This window comes from Trichosurus vulpecula, chromosome 4 (genome assembly GCF_011100635.1).
Source record: "Trichosurus vulpecula isolate mTriVul1 chromosome 4, mTriVul1.pri, whole genome shotgun sequence".
Lineage (NCBI taxonomy): Eukaryota > Metazoa > Chordata > Mammalia > Diprotodontia > Phalangeridae > Trichosurus > Trichosurus vulpecula.
Window position 1 is genome coordinate 63409142 of NC_050576.1, and position 15515 is coordinate 63424656.

Consider the following 15515-nt stretch of genomic DNA (forward strand, 5'->3'; position numbering starts at 1 on the left):
CTAAAGGTGTTTTATAATTTGCTAGGAAAACCTATATTATGCAAATTATGCAAAACCTGATTATGGAAATGAAAATAATGTGTGTATGGGGTGGGGACAAGCAACGAATAGGATCAGTTGACTTTAAAATATAATTTCTCTTACTACTAGATAATAAACAATTGTTCTAATTCATATGGATTATATATATATATATATATGCATGTGTATGTATTACCATTTAAGATGAAATGCTGGCTAAGGTCCATGTTATATCAATTAGAAAATTTATTAACTGTACTTTCATTCATTCAATAGGCATTAGTTCTGTTTATACTTCTATTCTCAGAGATACTTCCTTTAAGGCTTTTTACCTAGAGTGTATTTGCTGAGACTGGCTACTGGGTGTGAAACATAAGATTCCTTAGCTAAAAACTTAGAACTCTATCTTTAAAAAAAGATTAATTAGAAATTTACATTTAAATAAACAATAAGGTTTAGGATAAGTGTATACAAGTAAAGATTAAGAATTTTCTGTGTTTTTCCCTGTATACAAGCTAGATAAAGGCTACCAGGTAGCTAGCACTTATTACTTCAATCAGAAGAATGACCACCAAATTGCTGTAATAGTGGCTAATTATTCTCCGTAGAATTAAATCATATTCAATTCAATGGAGGCTTTGGGAAGCTCTGAGATTACCAAGTGATTTGATGAATGAATAAACAAAATGCATTTATTAATCACTTGCTACGTTCCAAGCACAGCTGGGGGCATGAATTCAAAAGGGAAGACATATCTCTGCCCTCAAGGAATTTACATTAAACTGAGAAAAAGACAACACATATGAGAGTGGTGACCAGGGTGATGTTTTAGTTTGTAAAGTTATAGGGATGGGGAGTAGAATAGATTGACACATGCTTTCTAGGGATAATGACAGAACTGATTTGATTATGGCTCCAGGACTAGAAAAGAGGGAGGGAGGAGGTAAAAGAGTAACTGTGTACATCGTGGCTGGTTAGGAGCGGTCAGGGGAAGGAAGGGAAGTGAGGCATAGCTAGTGCTAGGACCATTGACAGAGGCAACTATAATAACCACCAAACAAGACTTCATGGCAGAATAGTTCAGGGCATGAAAGAATCAAGTCTTCCAAGGCTTGGTTTCTGTATCTATGGCTGGTGAGGAAAAATACAGGGAATGATGTGAGTCACTATCATACTGCCATATGCTGTGGACCATTTCCAGTTGAAAGGCTCTGCAGCTCAGGTCTTTAATCCATAACCCATCTCCCCCATTTTCAAATAAAAAGGAATGGACTTTTGTTTCTGCTTTTAAAAAATGTGAAAACCTGATGAATATGAAAAGACCCTTTGATACTACTCTATGAAGTATCCAAATCTCTTCCAATTAAGAATTTTTGTTTATATGTGAACTAATTATTGGCTTTACTGTTACTTTAGAAAAAAGTTCAAAGATCTGTCATCTGAAATCCTACTTATTACCATGGCAATATATTTTTACAATCATTATTTACCCAAGTGAATTTGGGTTTTCTTCCAAGAATCCGGTTTCTAAAAGCATATGCTATACCAGAGGCCAACATTTCTACCCAGCAGACCTTTTGCCTTGAGAAATTACCATTTATATCAAAGCTCTTGTTGCACTCAATAATTTATTGAGAAACTCACTATTATTCATGCCAAATATGGATGTGTTTTAGTAAAATAATCCCCACTGTAAATTTACAATTCCATTTTACAATCCCATTGTAAAAGCCACAATAAGCTGCTATTAGGACCAAATCTTCCAAACTCCCTATCTAATGGAGAGACTAAGATGTAGTGAATTATCAAACTGTCACAATGCAATATTTTATGAAAATATCTTTAATTTAGGAAATTTCTACTTAAACCATAAGGTGACTCTCATTTATGTGACCACTGGTTAAATTAAAATGTCATAAAATCTGAAGAAGTAAATCTTGCCCCACCAAAACCCCCTCATTCCTAGACAAATTAGCACAAATCCTAATTTTTCTGTCAGGAAAATGTAGCAAGGGGCTGTGGTGTTTTGTAATTGTAGTAATCTAAGGAATACTACACTGCACTAAACAGAAGTTTTAGGTACTGAGCCAAAGTAATGCATAACCATTTTTGATAAAGAATGAGATTACTGCCATAAGTTCACATAAGGAAGGAGAAACAAGGAGCATCAAACAATTCAATGTGAATGACTTTTTATAAAAATACTAAGTAAAACTTAGAAAAGCCAATCTTGGTACAGAATTATATCAGCACAGGAAAGCATAACCCAATATTATTGGATGCTTTCCTGTGCTGATATAATTCTTTATTTCCTCAGCAAGGGGTGGGGCAGGGCAGGGTCCAAATGACCAAAAGGGGGTAGTCAGGACAAGTGGAAAAACAGGTATGCTAAAAATATAGCATTTGGCCATAGTATATAACATTTGGTAGTAGAACATAGGAATTAAACTGAAGCTTCAACTTACATCTTAACAAGCAATGTTTTTTACATTGTGTGTTGATTCAAAAGGACACCTGATTAAAAAAAATACACTTCCCACTTGTCACATATAAGAAAAAGGAAGTAAATAAAAATGAAAAAATGAAAAAAATAAAATAAATAAAAATGAAAAAAATTACAATACATTTACTGCTTGGTAAGAGACCAATGATGAATTGTGCAAAAATAGGGAGCAATAAAAAAGGAAACTCTTGTCCTTATTTTAACAAAGGTCAGAATTTTAACTATGGAGGCATTTTCCCTCTACTAAACCTTATGAGGTTATAATATAGTGAAAAAATATTCCCCCAACCCTCCCACCAAAACGTTATATAGCAGAATTCTTTCAGTAAATTCAAAGTTCTATATAACACAGCTTCATAAAATGTGATAATAAATTCTCCCTATGGGGTAAGTAGAGAACAGATATAATATGTAAATATCTGAATATAATATCTATTTCAGCGACAAGGAAATGGAAGTTTAAATTCCTTTTATATAGTTTCATATCAAGTCAGTGAGAGAAGTTGTAATTACAGCTCATGCTACCATATTTCTAACCTCATATAAAAATAATGATAATAGATTTACATAGTACTTTAAGGTTTGCAAAGCACTTTACATATAACTCACTTAACATTCTCTCTCCTTTGGAAAAATCTGAATTCCTGGTGAACACAGAGAATCTAAAAGTAAACCTAATGATACTTCTACTAACACTTCTACCGTCAGACCTCATGGGTAGATTTTAGTTATAATTGGAATATTTCCATCAGCTCCAAGCAGTTTTATTTTAAACATGATTATTTTACCTTCATCACTAATAACCAGGATATTCTTTAAATCAGATTGTCCATACACATCACTTTACACACTTCAACTGGCCTTCAATAAATGGCACATTTACCAGAATGGCTCATTTAAATTTTGAAGATCATAGACTTAAGGCTGGAAAGAACCATTGAGGTCATCTGGTCCAACCCTATCATTTTTATAGATGAGGAAACTGAGGCCCAGAGAGGCTGACTTGCCTAAGGAAGCATAAATAAGCAGCAGAGCCAGGTTCAAACCAAGTTCTGTTGACTCCAAAGCCAGAACACTTTTCCACAATTAAAAAAACAAGAACACAAAACAACAAAACCAGTGCCAATATATGCAACTACTGAGTATACAAAAATTAAGAGCAAAACAATACAAAACAAAAACAACACAGCCCCTATCTTTGAGAAGCTTACATTTTGCTAAATTCTCAATTTTTATAACTAGATGCTTCAGGAACAAATATCTAGGCAAAGAGCTGAGTAAAAGAAAGAATAATGGATTTAAAGTTGGAAGGACATAAAGAAATCTATTTTTAAAAAATGTCCTTCTAAAGGTGTTTGTCAATAGCTTATGTTCTTCAAAAGAGAACAGGGAGGTATTCTACATCAGATCTTCCCTATGGTTTTCTTCTTGCAGCTTCCCCTTACTCCCTCAGCTCCACAGAATTAAAAACAGAAGTAATTGCATTTAGTGTCTAACGTTTGACTATGATAGGTATCAATAATGTATTTATTTTTCCCCAAGGTCTAAATACTGTCAGGATAAAAATTACTATTTGAACTACAATGGCTATTGCAGGAGTACAGTGAAAGACTCAGATATGATTCTTTTAACCTGCTGGTGGATGTGCTAGGTTCTGAACTATGTGAGTTGGTCAGTTTGGGCACATCCCTGGTTGGGATCAATAACAGCTTTCTACAACTGTCTTATTTGTCAGAGCTAAAAAGTCATTCCTATGAGAAGTACTACCAAAGAAGATTAAGAATTTAAATTTAAACTGAATTTAACTCAAGCTAGAACTTTTGCAAGAAGGATTAAATAATGAACACATTTCACCAACCAGACTGTCAGCTTCATGAAGGCAGGGACCATATCTTATCTCAACTTTGCATTAATCCCAGTGACACACGATAGGCATTTGATAAATGTTATATTTTGTATGTTCCTTGTCCTGTGTTTTGTCATCAGTGCATACTGGTGTATAAAACATGCATATTTTAAAATGCATGATAGTCATCTGGTAACTTAAATTATTCTGAAAATTCATAGTATTGTGCTATGAAAAGATAATGAAAGATATTTCTAAAAACTAATGCTATTCCTACTTCAATAAAAGGTCTTTAAAAATGTCAAAATATCTGGAAAAAAACCTCAAACCTACCACAATTCCTTCACTATGGTTGTAAAAATGTGAAATATAATGATCTGACTTGTTAAATGAATTTACCTCCTGAGTGCTAATTTATGTCAAAACTGAGCATGCACTGTAACTAAAGGAATAACAAACCCATTCATGTATTGTGGAGGAAGGTTTAAGCTTTTAAAACCACTTAAAGTTGGTTTAATTGTGAATCTGAATGGTGGTGCTCACACGCACGCCCACATACATACACGCACTCTCCCTCCTCTTCTCTCAGTTTATGACCACTCTAAATCTTTCTTCCAGCTCTGGCCTCCAACCACTTGACTTGATAAAGTAGGTCACTTAAAAAAGGAGGAAAGCTCAATAAAATGAATGACAAAGACAACAAGATTAAACTGATTGTGCTGTTTTTATACATTGTAGCTAAAATTCTGCAAATATGCAGTTGGCTGAGGTTTGGCATTTAACAGCATGTGATCAGTGAGGAGGGGGAAATTTTATTCTCATTAACTGTTGCAGATTTACGGCAGTGAAAAAGGGCTATGTAACCTGAGAAGTGACAGTACAGAGAGATCAAAGCCATGGTCTGGAAACTAAATAAACCCACTGGCTACTTCCTGCAAGGAAAATTCACTTTAGCAATGTAAAACAGAGCCCAGTTAAAAACTACTCTCAGTTTTATGAGCTGTCATAGCAGTTCGAGTGGTTTGGACTGGTTGAGTTTAGAACATTATATTTCCTTGTTTTTGTCTCAGATACTTCTGTAAGCAGTTTTACAGATTAAAAAAAAAACCCAGAAAAATAAAATTTTTTCTTTTGGTTGAAACTGAGAAGGTTACCACTAAACTCATTAAAGTAAGCAGGTCTTCATTTGCACATTCCTTTCTCATTTACTATGGTTAAATATTTTGCTTTAAGATTTATTAGCAACATACATTTACTTTAATAATTCATCTGCATTCTGTTCAATTATTGTTTAAAATAAGTGCAAATCAGTTTACAGAACCCAGATGGCTTGTATTTCAGGAGGGGGATATTCATAGTAGCACATCTGGAGAGACTATAGGCAACAGAGAGAATGAGGAAATTAATTAATGTTCTGCTTAAAAATCTATAGACCCCCAGGTTTTGGTTTACTTTTTTAACATTTAAGAGACCTGAACTCACTGCTATTCTAGTAATCTTTTAAAATTGTTAATAACTACTTAAACCTCACTGTTAAGTCACTCAAAATGCAGCTGGGCTAGAAATAAATACAATCTTAAAGGAGGAGATGGCATCTAGGTCAAAAATTTGTTCAAATGTGACTGATTCAGGATGTGAAGGAGAAAAATGAAAATACCAATTCTTTGCAAAAGTAGCTTACAACTGGCTGACAAAATTTCAAATTGAAATTTAAAAGTCTAAGTTACTTCAAGTTTCTGGTAAAACATGAATAAGCCCTTGCAACAGTAACTCATGTCTAAAAATGTTAAAAATATGAACATTCTTGTTTTACAAGATAGGAAGTTACAAAGAGTTGATGGTAAAGTCTGTCTCTGGAATTCTAATAAATAGATCACTGAAACAGCCATCTTTACTTAGGGCCTTTATATTTTCTTCTTATAGAAGTTAATAATTATTTCTAAGTTCCCAAGGGCACTGGTTCAGCCCTGTATGTATACCCAACCTAAATTTCATTAATAAATGTGAAAAATGTCTGAGTACCATTATTAGACACTATTAAACTAAGTCAGTTGGTAGGATAGATGTATAGTCATTCACTTATGAATCATTTGGATTAACACCCATGTTATTTCTACTGGTACAAAACCATGCCTGACACAATCAGCTTTTTAAGAGCTGACTGATTTTAAAAGCTAGATGATGATTGATGTGCTAACATTTTTACAAGGCCTAGATGAATTTAGATTACTCGATTATTCATGGACAAGTTTTCCTGACTTTACTTTTATTTAAATTAAGTTTCCTCCACTAACATCTTTTAGATTTTTAATAACTGTTGGATTTGCAAAATATTCACTCAGACTAGGAGTTTGAAATGTAATAGGAACTTGACAAAGGCAATCCTATCAATTACTTTTCCTGCTAGTGAGGTTCAAAGGTGAAATAAATCATTCAAATATTTTCCCCAGTCTACAATACAAATTTTTCAAGATGAGATTTTCTTCTAAACCTTCTATGAGTCTCTAAGCCTTATTTTTAAACCACTGTTCCTTTTTGTGTATATAAGGTTTACAATTTGCTAATGCTAATGTGCTATAAACTAATAAAATTTGGACATAAAGGTTATATGCCCAATTTACTAATAAAACCTAATTCAACTCTCTTTGGGAAGTACAAATGAATTAGTGTTCAAATAGTGGAAATGAAATTTTCTACTTTTCAAATGTTAGCAAGGGGGCGGTCACTTTATTAACAAATTTAAACAATGTAAGATTAATATAGCCCATGGGAATTTATTTATAGAAAAAATGATTACTAATTACTTAAATAAATGATTGGCATGATTCATGCAACATCAGTATCCCACCTATGAATCACTTTATAATTTGCTGCTCCATTTTAAAAATAACTGAATGTCAACTGGGACATCAACAGTAAACTAACTCAAGGGAGCATGAACTTTAATAAGCACTGAAGCATTTAGCAACTTGTCCACAGCAAATCTGTAGCAGTTATTCACAGTGAACGATGCCAAATGTGTTCAAGCAAAATACAAGTAAACAAGATCCTACACACTACTGGAAGTTAATATGTAATGAAAAGCTTTGAATTCTATTAACTCTCACTATAAACATTCTTTTAACACAACTCACTGGATGACCAATAAATCAGACTGTCATTTGGATTCTGTGAGCCTGTATGCTGAGACTTTAAGTGGATTAAAGCCTTAAACCTTACTGACTTTGGATCCATTTTCAGGTTGATTTCAAACAACTAATAATCTTGGAATCTATAGGTTTTCTTGGCACAGCACTAGTGAGTTTGGGGAGAAAAATGAGGCTGAACATGTATAAGTGTTAAAAGACATTCCATTTCATATTTTTATTTGAACTTTATTTGAATTGTTATTTGAATTTTATTTGAATAGTTTAAACTATTTCTAAATCTTAGCAGGTGAGAAATGAATGGTTAATGACCTTTTCCTCACATTAGGTATAATCTCTCATAATATGTGATGGTATGCCTATGAGTGGTTTTATTAACATTAGAAAACTTTACTATCATTTGGGCAAGTATTCATTTCTGCTCAATTTGCACTGATAGTGAAACAAAGTTGAAATTATTCCTAATTGGTATTATAGTTATTCTTATGAAATGCAACTTTTTGGAGTTGATCTTTATTTCAATGTAAATTTGTAATAAATAAAAATAAAATAAAAATACCCTGTAACTGCACAATACTGGGTACTGCAGAGCTCCATTAGAACAACTCCTATCACACACACGGACATATATAGAGAGTATTAAGTCATGGTCTGTGGGACACATCATTCGCCATCTCCTGAGTCCATGTACCCCTTGCCTGAAATACTTTCCCCCTTTGACTCTAAATCCTCACTTCCTGGATTTCCTCCAAGACTCAGCTCAGACCCCACCTTGTACAGGAGGCCTTTCCAGGTTCCTCCTCTCAAGACCCTGCTGGTGCCTTTCTCCGGAGATTGCCTTCCATTTACACTTGATAGATCTATAACCATGCATACAGTTAATCACATGTTATCTTCCATGCATTTTTGTGTTTTGGACACTTAGCCCAGCACCTGGCACATACAAAGTGCTCAATAAATGCTCGATTACTCAATATTTGCTTAAAGACTAACAACATGCACATCTGTGTGTATATATCTCTCTCTATATATATATGTATGTGTGTGTATATATATGAAATCAATGTCATTTATATATGGAGATGAAATTTCCATTAAGAAATGATGACTTTAACTTAGAAGTAATTATTTGTAAAGTCTACTACTCACAATCTTGCCGATGTCATATATTAGTCAAGTTTTTGTAAAAAGAATTCTATTTTAAGGACTTTACAGGATCTAGTTATTTACAGGATCCTTATGATGAATCCTTTTGGAAAATGAAGAATCTTGTGATTATGACAACATCCTAATTATGTCATATGTTCAGCAAATTTGAATTTTTACAGACTGAGTACTCTTAAAGTAGGGTCCACTGTACATATTTGTCAATACTGTATGTTATTTTTAAAATAAAGATGAAATATGGAAAATGACTATAAAATAGTATTATTACTATGACTATAAATAATATATATAATATATATGATACAATAATATAATGAGAAAACCTAAAAAGTGCTTTATAACCATAAAATACTACATAAATGCTGGCTCTTATTACTATGAAAACAATATGTTTTTAAAAATTTTGTAATCTTAATGATGTAGCACATAATAGTCTTTTAAAATCAAATTACTGTCACCAAAAGTTTCTGAGGCCCACTAAAAGCTTTGAAGTCCTGCATATCAATAAATGAAATTACTCAGAATGAGGACTAAGCAAAAAAAAAGGTGCAAGCTCAGTTGACTAAACATGAAAACCAAAATAAACATGGATAAAAACACACTATGATAAAAACAAAACATGTGACTGGGAAATTGCCCTTTATGTATGTTTTCGTTGAAGGTTCTTGCTTTTTTTTTAGGTTATATATTATTTACTATTAATTCTGCATGGAGATGCATCCCAACAAGCCTCAATTAATCAGACAAAATAGGCTTATTAAGTAAAAATGGAAGGATTCTCTAGTTATAGTTAACGGTTTTCACGATACAGAAAAATGTCTTGCCTTTTTAAATGTAGGGTTGTAACATTCTTATCTCTTCTTGATACAGCCTGTCATAGCATACACACACACACACACACACACACACACACACACATATATATGTATATATACACACATACATACACACATATACATTTATGGTGGGGTTCTGTGCAACTTCCTGTACAATATATCATCTTTGTGCTATAATCTTTTGGGTGCTTATTAAGAATTAATATTAAGTGCCTACTATGTGCCAGGTACTATCTTAAGTGCTCTTCAAATATGATCTCTTGTGATCCTCACAACAACCCTGGAAGGTAGCTGCTGTTATGATCCCCATGTTACAGTTGAGGAAACCAAGGCAGACAGAAGCTAAGTGACTTGCCCAAGATCACAGTTAGTAAGTATATGAGGCTGGATTTGAACTCAGGTGTTCTTGACTCCAGGTCTAATTAGGGAGGAAGAAAGTCTTAATGTTTATATTTTTGAGTCCTAATAACTATTCCACATTGAAACTGATGTTATTCAGGGAAATTCTGGAAACTCAATACAAAATATCACATTCTAATTGGAGCTCCCTGTTACAATGGTTACTAATATCAAACGATGAGCTCCTCCACAGAGGATCATGAGATAAGAGAATCACAGAATCGCAGCATGAGAGATCATCCAGTACACTTTACAGATAAGAATCCATGGAAGGAATGGTCGGTCATCTGGGTAGTGAAGAGCCAAGACTAGAAGCCACATCTCAACTTCAAATCCACGGCTCTTTTAATAACGGCATGCACACCAGCCCCATAATGACAGCTCCCCTCTCATTAATCCATAATGCAAAAAACTCTAATGTTACTTTTCAGAGAGTCCTGATCAACTTCAAGTTTTCTAGTGGGTACAAAGTATTTGTATGCTTGATGTTGCTTTTGTAAGAATGGTAAATTAGCATGAAGAAAAGTAGCACCTACGCAAATGTATACATATGAACAAAGAATGGCACAATACATGAATGTGAGCTTGTTTTTAAACAAAGAAAAAAATAAAGGAGTAGAAGGCTGTACTAGCAAAGAGAAAAAGACAATTGTTGTATATCTTTTCAGAATCAGAAGGCTGCTAGTTTATCTTTGCCCTCGGTAATATGGTTAGTACACTATATTACCGTGCCAACCACAAAGAGGAACACCAGGCCCATTGAAAAATATTTTTAAAGCCCCAAGGAAAACTCAGCAGTCTCTGCGATTTTTAAAAAATAGTTTATGAAAATTGGATTCCTATAAAAGTAGAAAAATAGACCATTTTTACTGCAACAAAAACTGATTTGTAAAAGCTGGAACCAGTTTAAAAATATGCTAAACATGAGGTTCTTGTTAGGCTTGAAAAGTAAGAGTTATAAAAAAAACCCACTAAAATATGGGGCCAATATTTGGTATATAATGCAAAAAAAAAAAAAAACCCAAACCTAGACTTGTTCTTATTATTTTTAATTAGCTTCGATAGTAAATCCCATTTTACTTTCTAACACCATTTCAGAATTGGGAGGGAAAGGCTTACATTTAACACTCTGGGATTGGCAATTCCTTTGCTCATGCCTTGGAGCACTAATGCATTTTGCATTAGTTCTAAATGTCGAGAAATCCTGGCGCCAAGAGTTTCAAAACGATAGTGACACATGTCTAAAACTTAGCATTCGCTGTCCAACTGCCAGTGTCTATTTTATCAAACATATTGTCTCCTTTGCATAATAGGGAAAAATGTGTGCAATTGTTTTTACTGTTTCCAATTAGGCTGCCAACTATATTATAAAAATATATGCATTCAGATGAAAATGCTCCTCCCACCGCCGTACTAGAAAAAAAGGGAGGAAAAATATAACACAAATTAAAATTTTTTAGTCTCTTTTTTAACTTTGGTTTGGTTTCCTCATGTGATTTGAACTTGTTAGATAACAATGAGGTGAGGAAGATTCTCTTGTTGAATATAAAAACATATTGCTGTGTGAGGTGGCAAAAGCTTTTTTTTTTTTTTTTCATCTCAGGAGGTTTGAGATGGTCAATTTCCAAATTTAGTCAACTAAAAGTGAAATCACCTAGGAAGAGAAAGACTTTTCAATCATGGGCATGGCCTAAGGAATAAGGATAAATCCCCTGGGAAAAGACTGCTTTATTCTGATTTTGTGCTGCACCTAGCATATTGCTTATAATGTTTACTAATAACAGTCACGAGAATAGCAATTTAAATTGCACAATCTAACTTTATAATTATTTTTCCAGATAATTCCTGACAGGCTTCATTTATTTTTGACTGATGAACAAGAAAAGACAAGAGAAGTCCTGTGAGTCTCTCAATGCCATTCCAACATATAATAATCCTATTGGGCAATTCTTATTAGCCTATATCCTTCATGTTGTACCTTGTGCCTATTTACAAGGGCACAGGTTTTGACCTAAAGGGGTCCGCTGAGGTCATCTTGTCTTTTGTTGTATTGTCAGTGGATGTGGTGAAGAACTAATTGGTAATTTCACATATCTGAAAACCCTTTTCATTTTTAATTTTGAAATCAGTTTCATAAAATGTCATTCTCTTTTCAATGTGATCAAATAAAACATACGTTAATTTTCCCCATCATGCATCAGTACTGAAAGACAGGTATTGGTTCATATTTGACACATTTTGAAGCAATTATTAATAACATACCCAAACATTTAAATGTTTATATGGCATGAGAAAGGTACTGAAATCTTTCTAGAATTAAACAAAAAAAGTTTAATATTCTTGGTCTTATAGCAACAAAGCAAAGCAATAAAAAAATCCTATAAAAAATAAACCAAACCAAGTGGAAGGATTGGATAATAGACCAAATAAGTGATTCCAGGAGTAGGGTCAACTATAAAAAGAATGAAAATAGGAACAAGTACAAATTTTTGGATATAATGTATACTGTAATTGTTTGCATCTCTACTGGTGCTGCTTAGAGATGGTCCCCTCCCACTTAAGCTATCACCTAAAAGGAAACTGAGTGAATTCATTATAAATTAGAATCTTCTGGAAATACAAAAGAGAAAATGATTTGAGATCTGAGAAACTACAAAGGACAAGAGATGAAAGAACCAACTTTCTCATGGGACATTTTGATTAAAGGGAAAACAATTCCCAAGTCCAACCTATTATTGTTAAGTATTTTATATCACACTTCTGGTCTGCAAAATGATTTATAAGTTTTATTAGCTAAACTACCCAAAGCAACTTTAAGTCAACATTATTGCAACATGAATGATGCAGACGAAAAGATATTTTAAGTGTTACGTTTCAGAAAAGAAAACTAAAGAACAAGGATAAATGAACTTACCCAAGGTTATGGAAAAGCAGAGTGAGAATTAAAATACTGAACTGTTTTGGGTTCTAGTTCATCATTTTGCCACTGAGTAATTATATTGTCTTGCAAAGTATTTTTATTCTTTTCCAAAATAAGATTTCAAAAAAATTAGAATATGATTTTTTGTCACACTAATTAAATCACCAGAATATTAATTTGAATATTTAATTTTTAGACAAAAGAATAATTAATATTTCTTGTCATTATGAGGCTGTACATGAAAATTAATTTTTCCAATGTTAATCACAATGATCTCAAGCTAGTTACCAACTCTCCATAAAGGTTTTTCCTCAAATTACCCAATAGATTGTTGTTAAAAAGTTGGTTGTGAAGTAAATCATTTTCTCACAGGACTTTCATTAAAAATAACTTTCAATGAAATTGAAGAAATATGTCCTCAAGTTTTCTGCTGGTCTGGCCTTATGTGAAGATAAATGAAGAAAGGGCCAGCAGAAAGATATGACTATGGGAAATTGCTGAAGGTAAAAGAAAAATGGCTGATGAGTTAATTCTGTAAATGTTTGTAGAACTTGGTAATATATGTTTTCTGGGAGCATATTCCAGATTTCTTCCTTTTCTAATTTTGTTATGGAAAATCTGTTTTATAATATTCAACCAAAAATTCCTCTCTGATCTCCTAAATCACCAAGTTTGTTATACTAACAATCTGGTATATGTTCTTTTCTTTATATCAGATTTAAGATGGTTTATGGCAAGAAATAAATAAAGGGGTCAAGAAATCCAAGGGACTCTTATAACCATCATAATTACAACAACATATTGCCAAAACAACATATATCTTTAAGACTGTCCTAGAGATAATTTTTAGCAAAAGTGGGAAGTGGATATTTATCTACTTGAAAATCAGAATTACCCTAATACCTGTAAAGTTAAAAAATATATATAATTAACTGGAATAGCTATAGCTACCTAAATTTCAAAAGTGATATTCAAACAAGGTCACCTCTGAAATAAGAGACTCATACCTCTAGTAATCATTCAATGATGCAGAGGGGAAAATATCTTTTCTGGCAAGGCTTTCAAAGCCTATGACACCAATGAAGAAGCTGGAAATCTGCCTTTTTAATAGTGTATTACTGGAAAAAAATCTTCAATTTAATCAAAGCTTTAAAACTTTCCCAAACATGTGTGTCTGAACAATTATTAAAATACATAATAACTCATTTGCATTTTCTTTTCTGTTTTTATTGATTTTGGAAGATTCTCAGGTTAATATGGCAGCAGGAGTGTCTGTTTCAACACACAGCCTGGACTTTCCAAAGTGATAAAACAATGATTCTTTAAAAATGTGATTTAAACAAACTTTAAAAATTAAAGTGTGACTACATACTGATAAAAATTCTGCTTAAAAAGATGACAGTTATTTTCTTAATGAAAAAAAGTAGACAAATGAAAAAAACCTGTTTAAAAAACAGAAAGAAAATGGCTCTTTCCCCACGCAGTGTTAATCACATTTTATTTCAAAATGTACTTACCTTCCAGGAAAGGAATGTTGCCCCACTAAGTCTCCATTCTGAAGGTGATAATCATTGAAGAAATCTGGACTCATGGCACCTTCAGGAGCAATCAATCCATCTAATGAACAAAAAAGGTATAAAAAATGACAAACAGGCATTTAATTTCTACAATTGAAATCATCCCTGGTCAATAAGGATAAATGTTAACATGAAGCAATGCAAAGTCATTTGCTTCTTTCTCCAACACCATAATCAGAGATTACGTCTGTCTCTCTATTTCTGTCCTGTCTCCAGAATTAAACTGTCACTTCCTTCAGGACAATGCTTCGTTTGATGATGATGACATCTAGCATTTATATAAAGCATTAAAGTTTGCAAAGTGCTTTATATGTTATCTTGGTTGATCCTTATTCAAAACTACTTCATGGAAGTGATTTTTCCAGTAAACTGAAACTTGCTACTAAGTACCCCAATTTTTTAATGTTAATCATTTTTGATAAAAATCTTTTTTTAACAAGTGGGCCCTCCATTTCACTGCCTTCCTAAACTGAATGAGTTGACTCTAATTTAACCTTTTCTTAATGATTCAGGTTCAACATCATGAATACAAATTGCAAAAGAATAATAAGGCACTATTTAGACCTGTTTCTACAATAAATAGGCTTTTTAAGCTCTTACATTTGCTTTTCATATTATTTTTGTCCCCTCATTTGTTGGTATTCCAGGTGTCACCTCTTCCTGTTTGAGCACCTCTAACTTTTGTTAGAACTATTTGTAAAACAAAGTAAATAAGCACTGAATAACTGTTCCAGTGTACTTCCAATGAATAAAGTGAATGAATTTTATTTAGTGAATGGACTGGATGGCCAGACTTTTAAAACTTATTTTGGCCAGGGAAGAGATGGTATGGATGAGCTAGATTACATCCTAGGGGTCAAATGTACTTTGAAAAGTTGTGATAGCTAAATAAAAGACTTTCAGATAAGTGTGTTATTGTATTTACATATCTCACCAACATTAGTACAATGTTCTATTCATGGAACACTCTCAACAAATATCTTATTAAAGTAACAGTGTGTCTGTGTGAATAAATTTATATTAGATACTACAGGGATTACAAAAAAGTATAAAAGTCTAGGTAGAGAGAAAAAATGTATATAAACTTTAAAATTAATAAA

At 32.9% G+C, this 15515-nt stretch overlaps 1 protein-coding gene across 2 annotated transcripts in view; it reads right to left on the minus strand.

The window, feature by feature from the left end:
* Positions 1-15515, minus strand: part of KIFAP3 (kinesin associated protein 3) — a 212944-nt gene that overhangs the window by 16480 nt on the left and 180949 nt on the right. For both annotated transcript variants that reach the window (XM_036756446.1, XM_036756447.1), the window contains exon 19: positions 14356-14455. In XM_036756446.1, coding sequence (XP_036612341.1) covers positions 14356-14455 — 100 coding nt within the window. The remainder of the gene's footprint in view (positions 1-14355; positions 14456-15515) is intronic.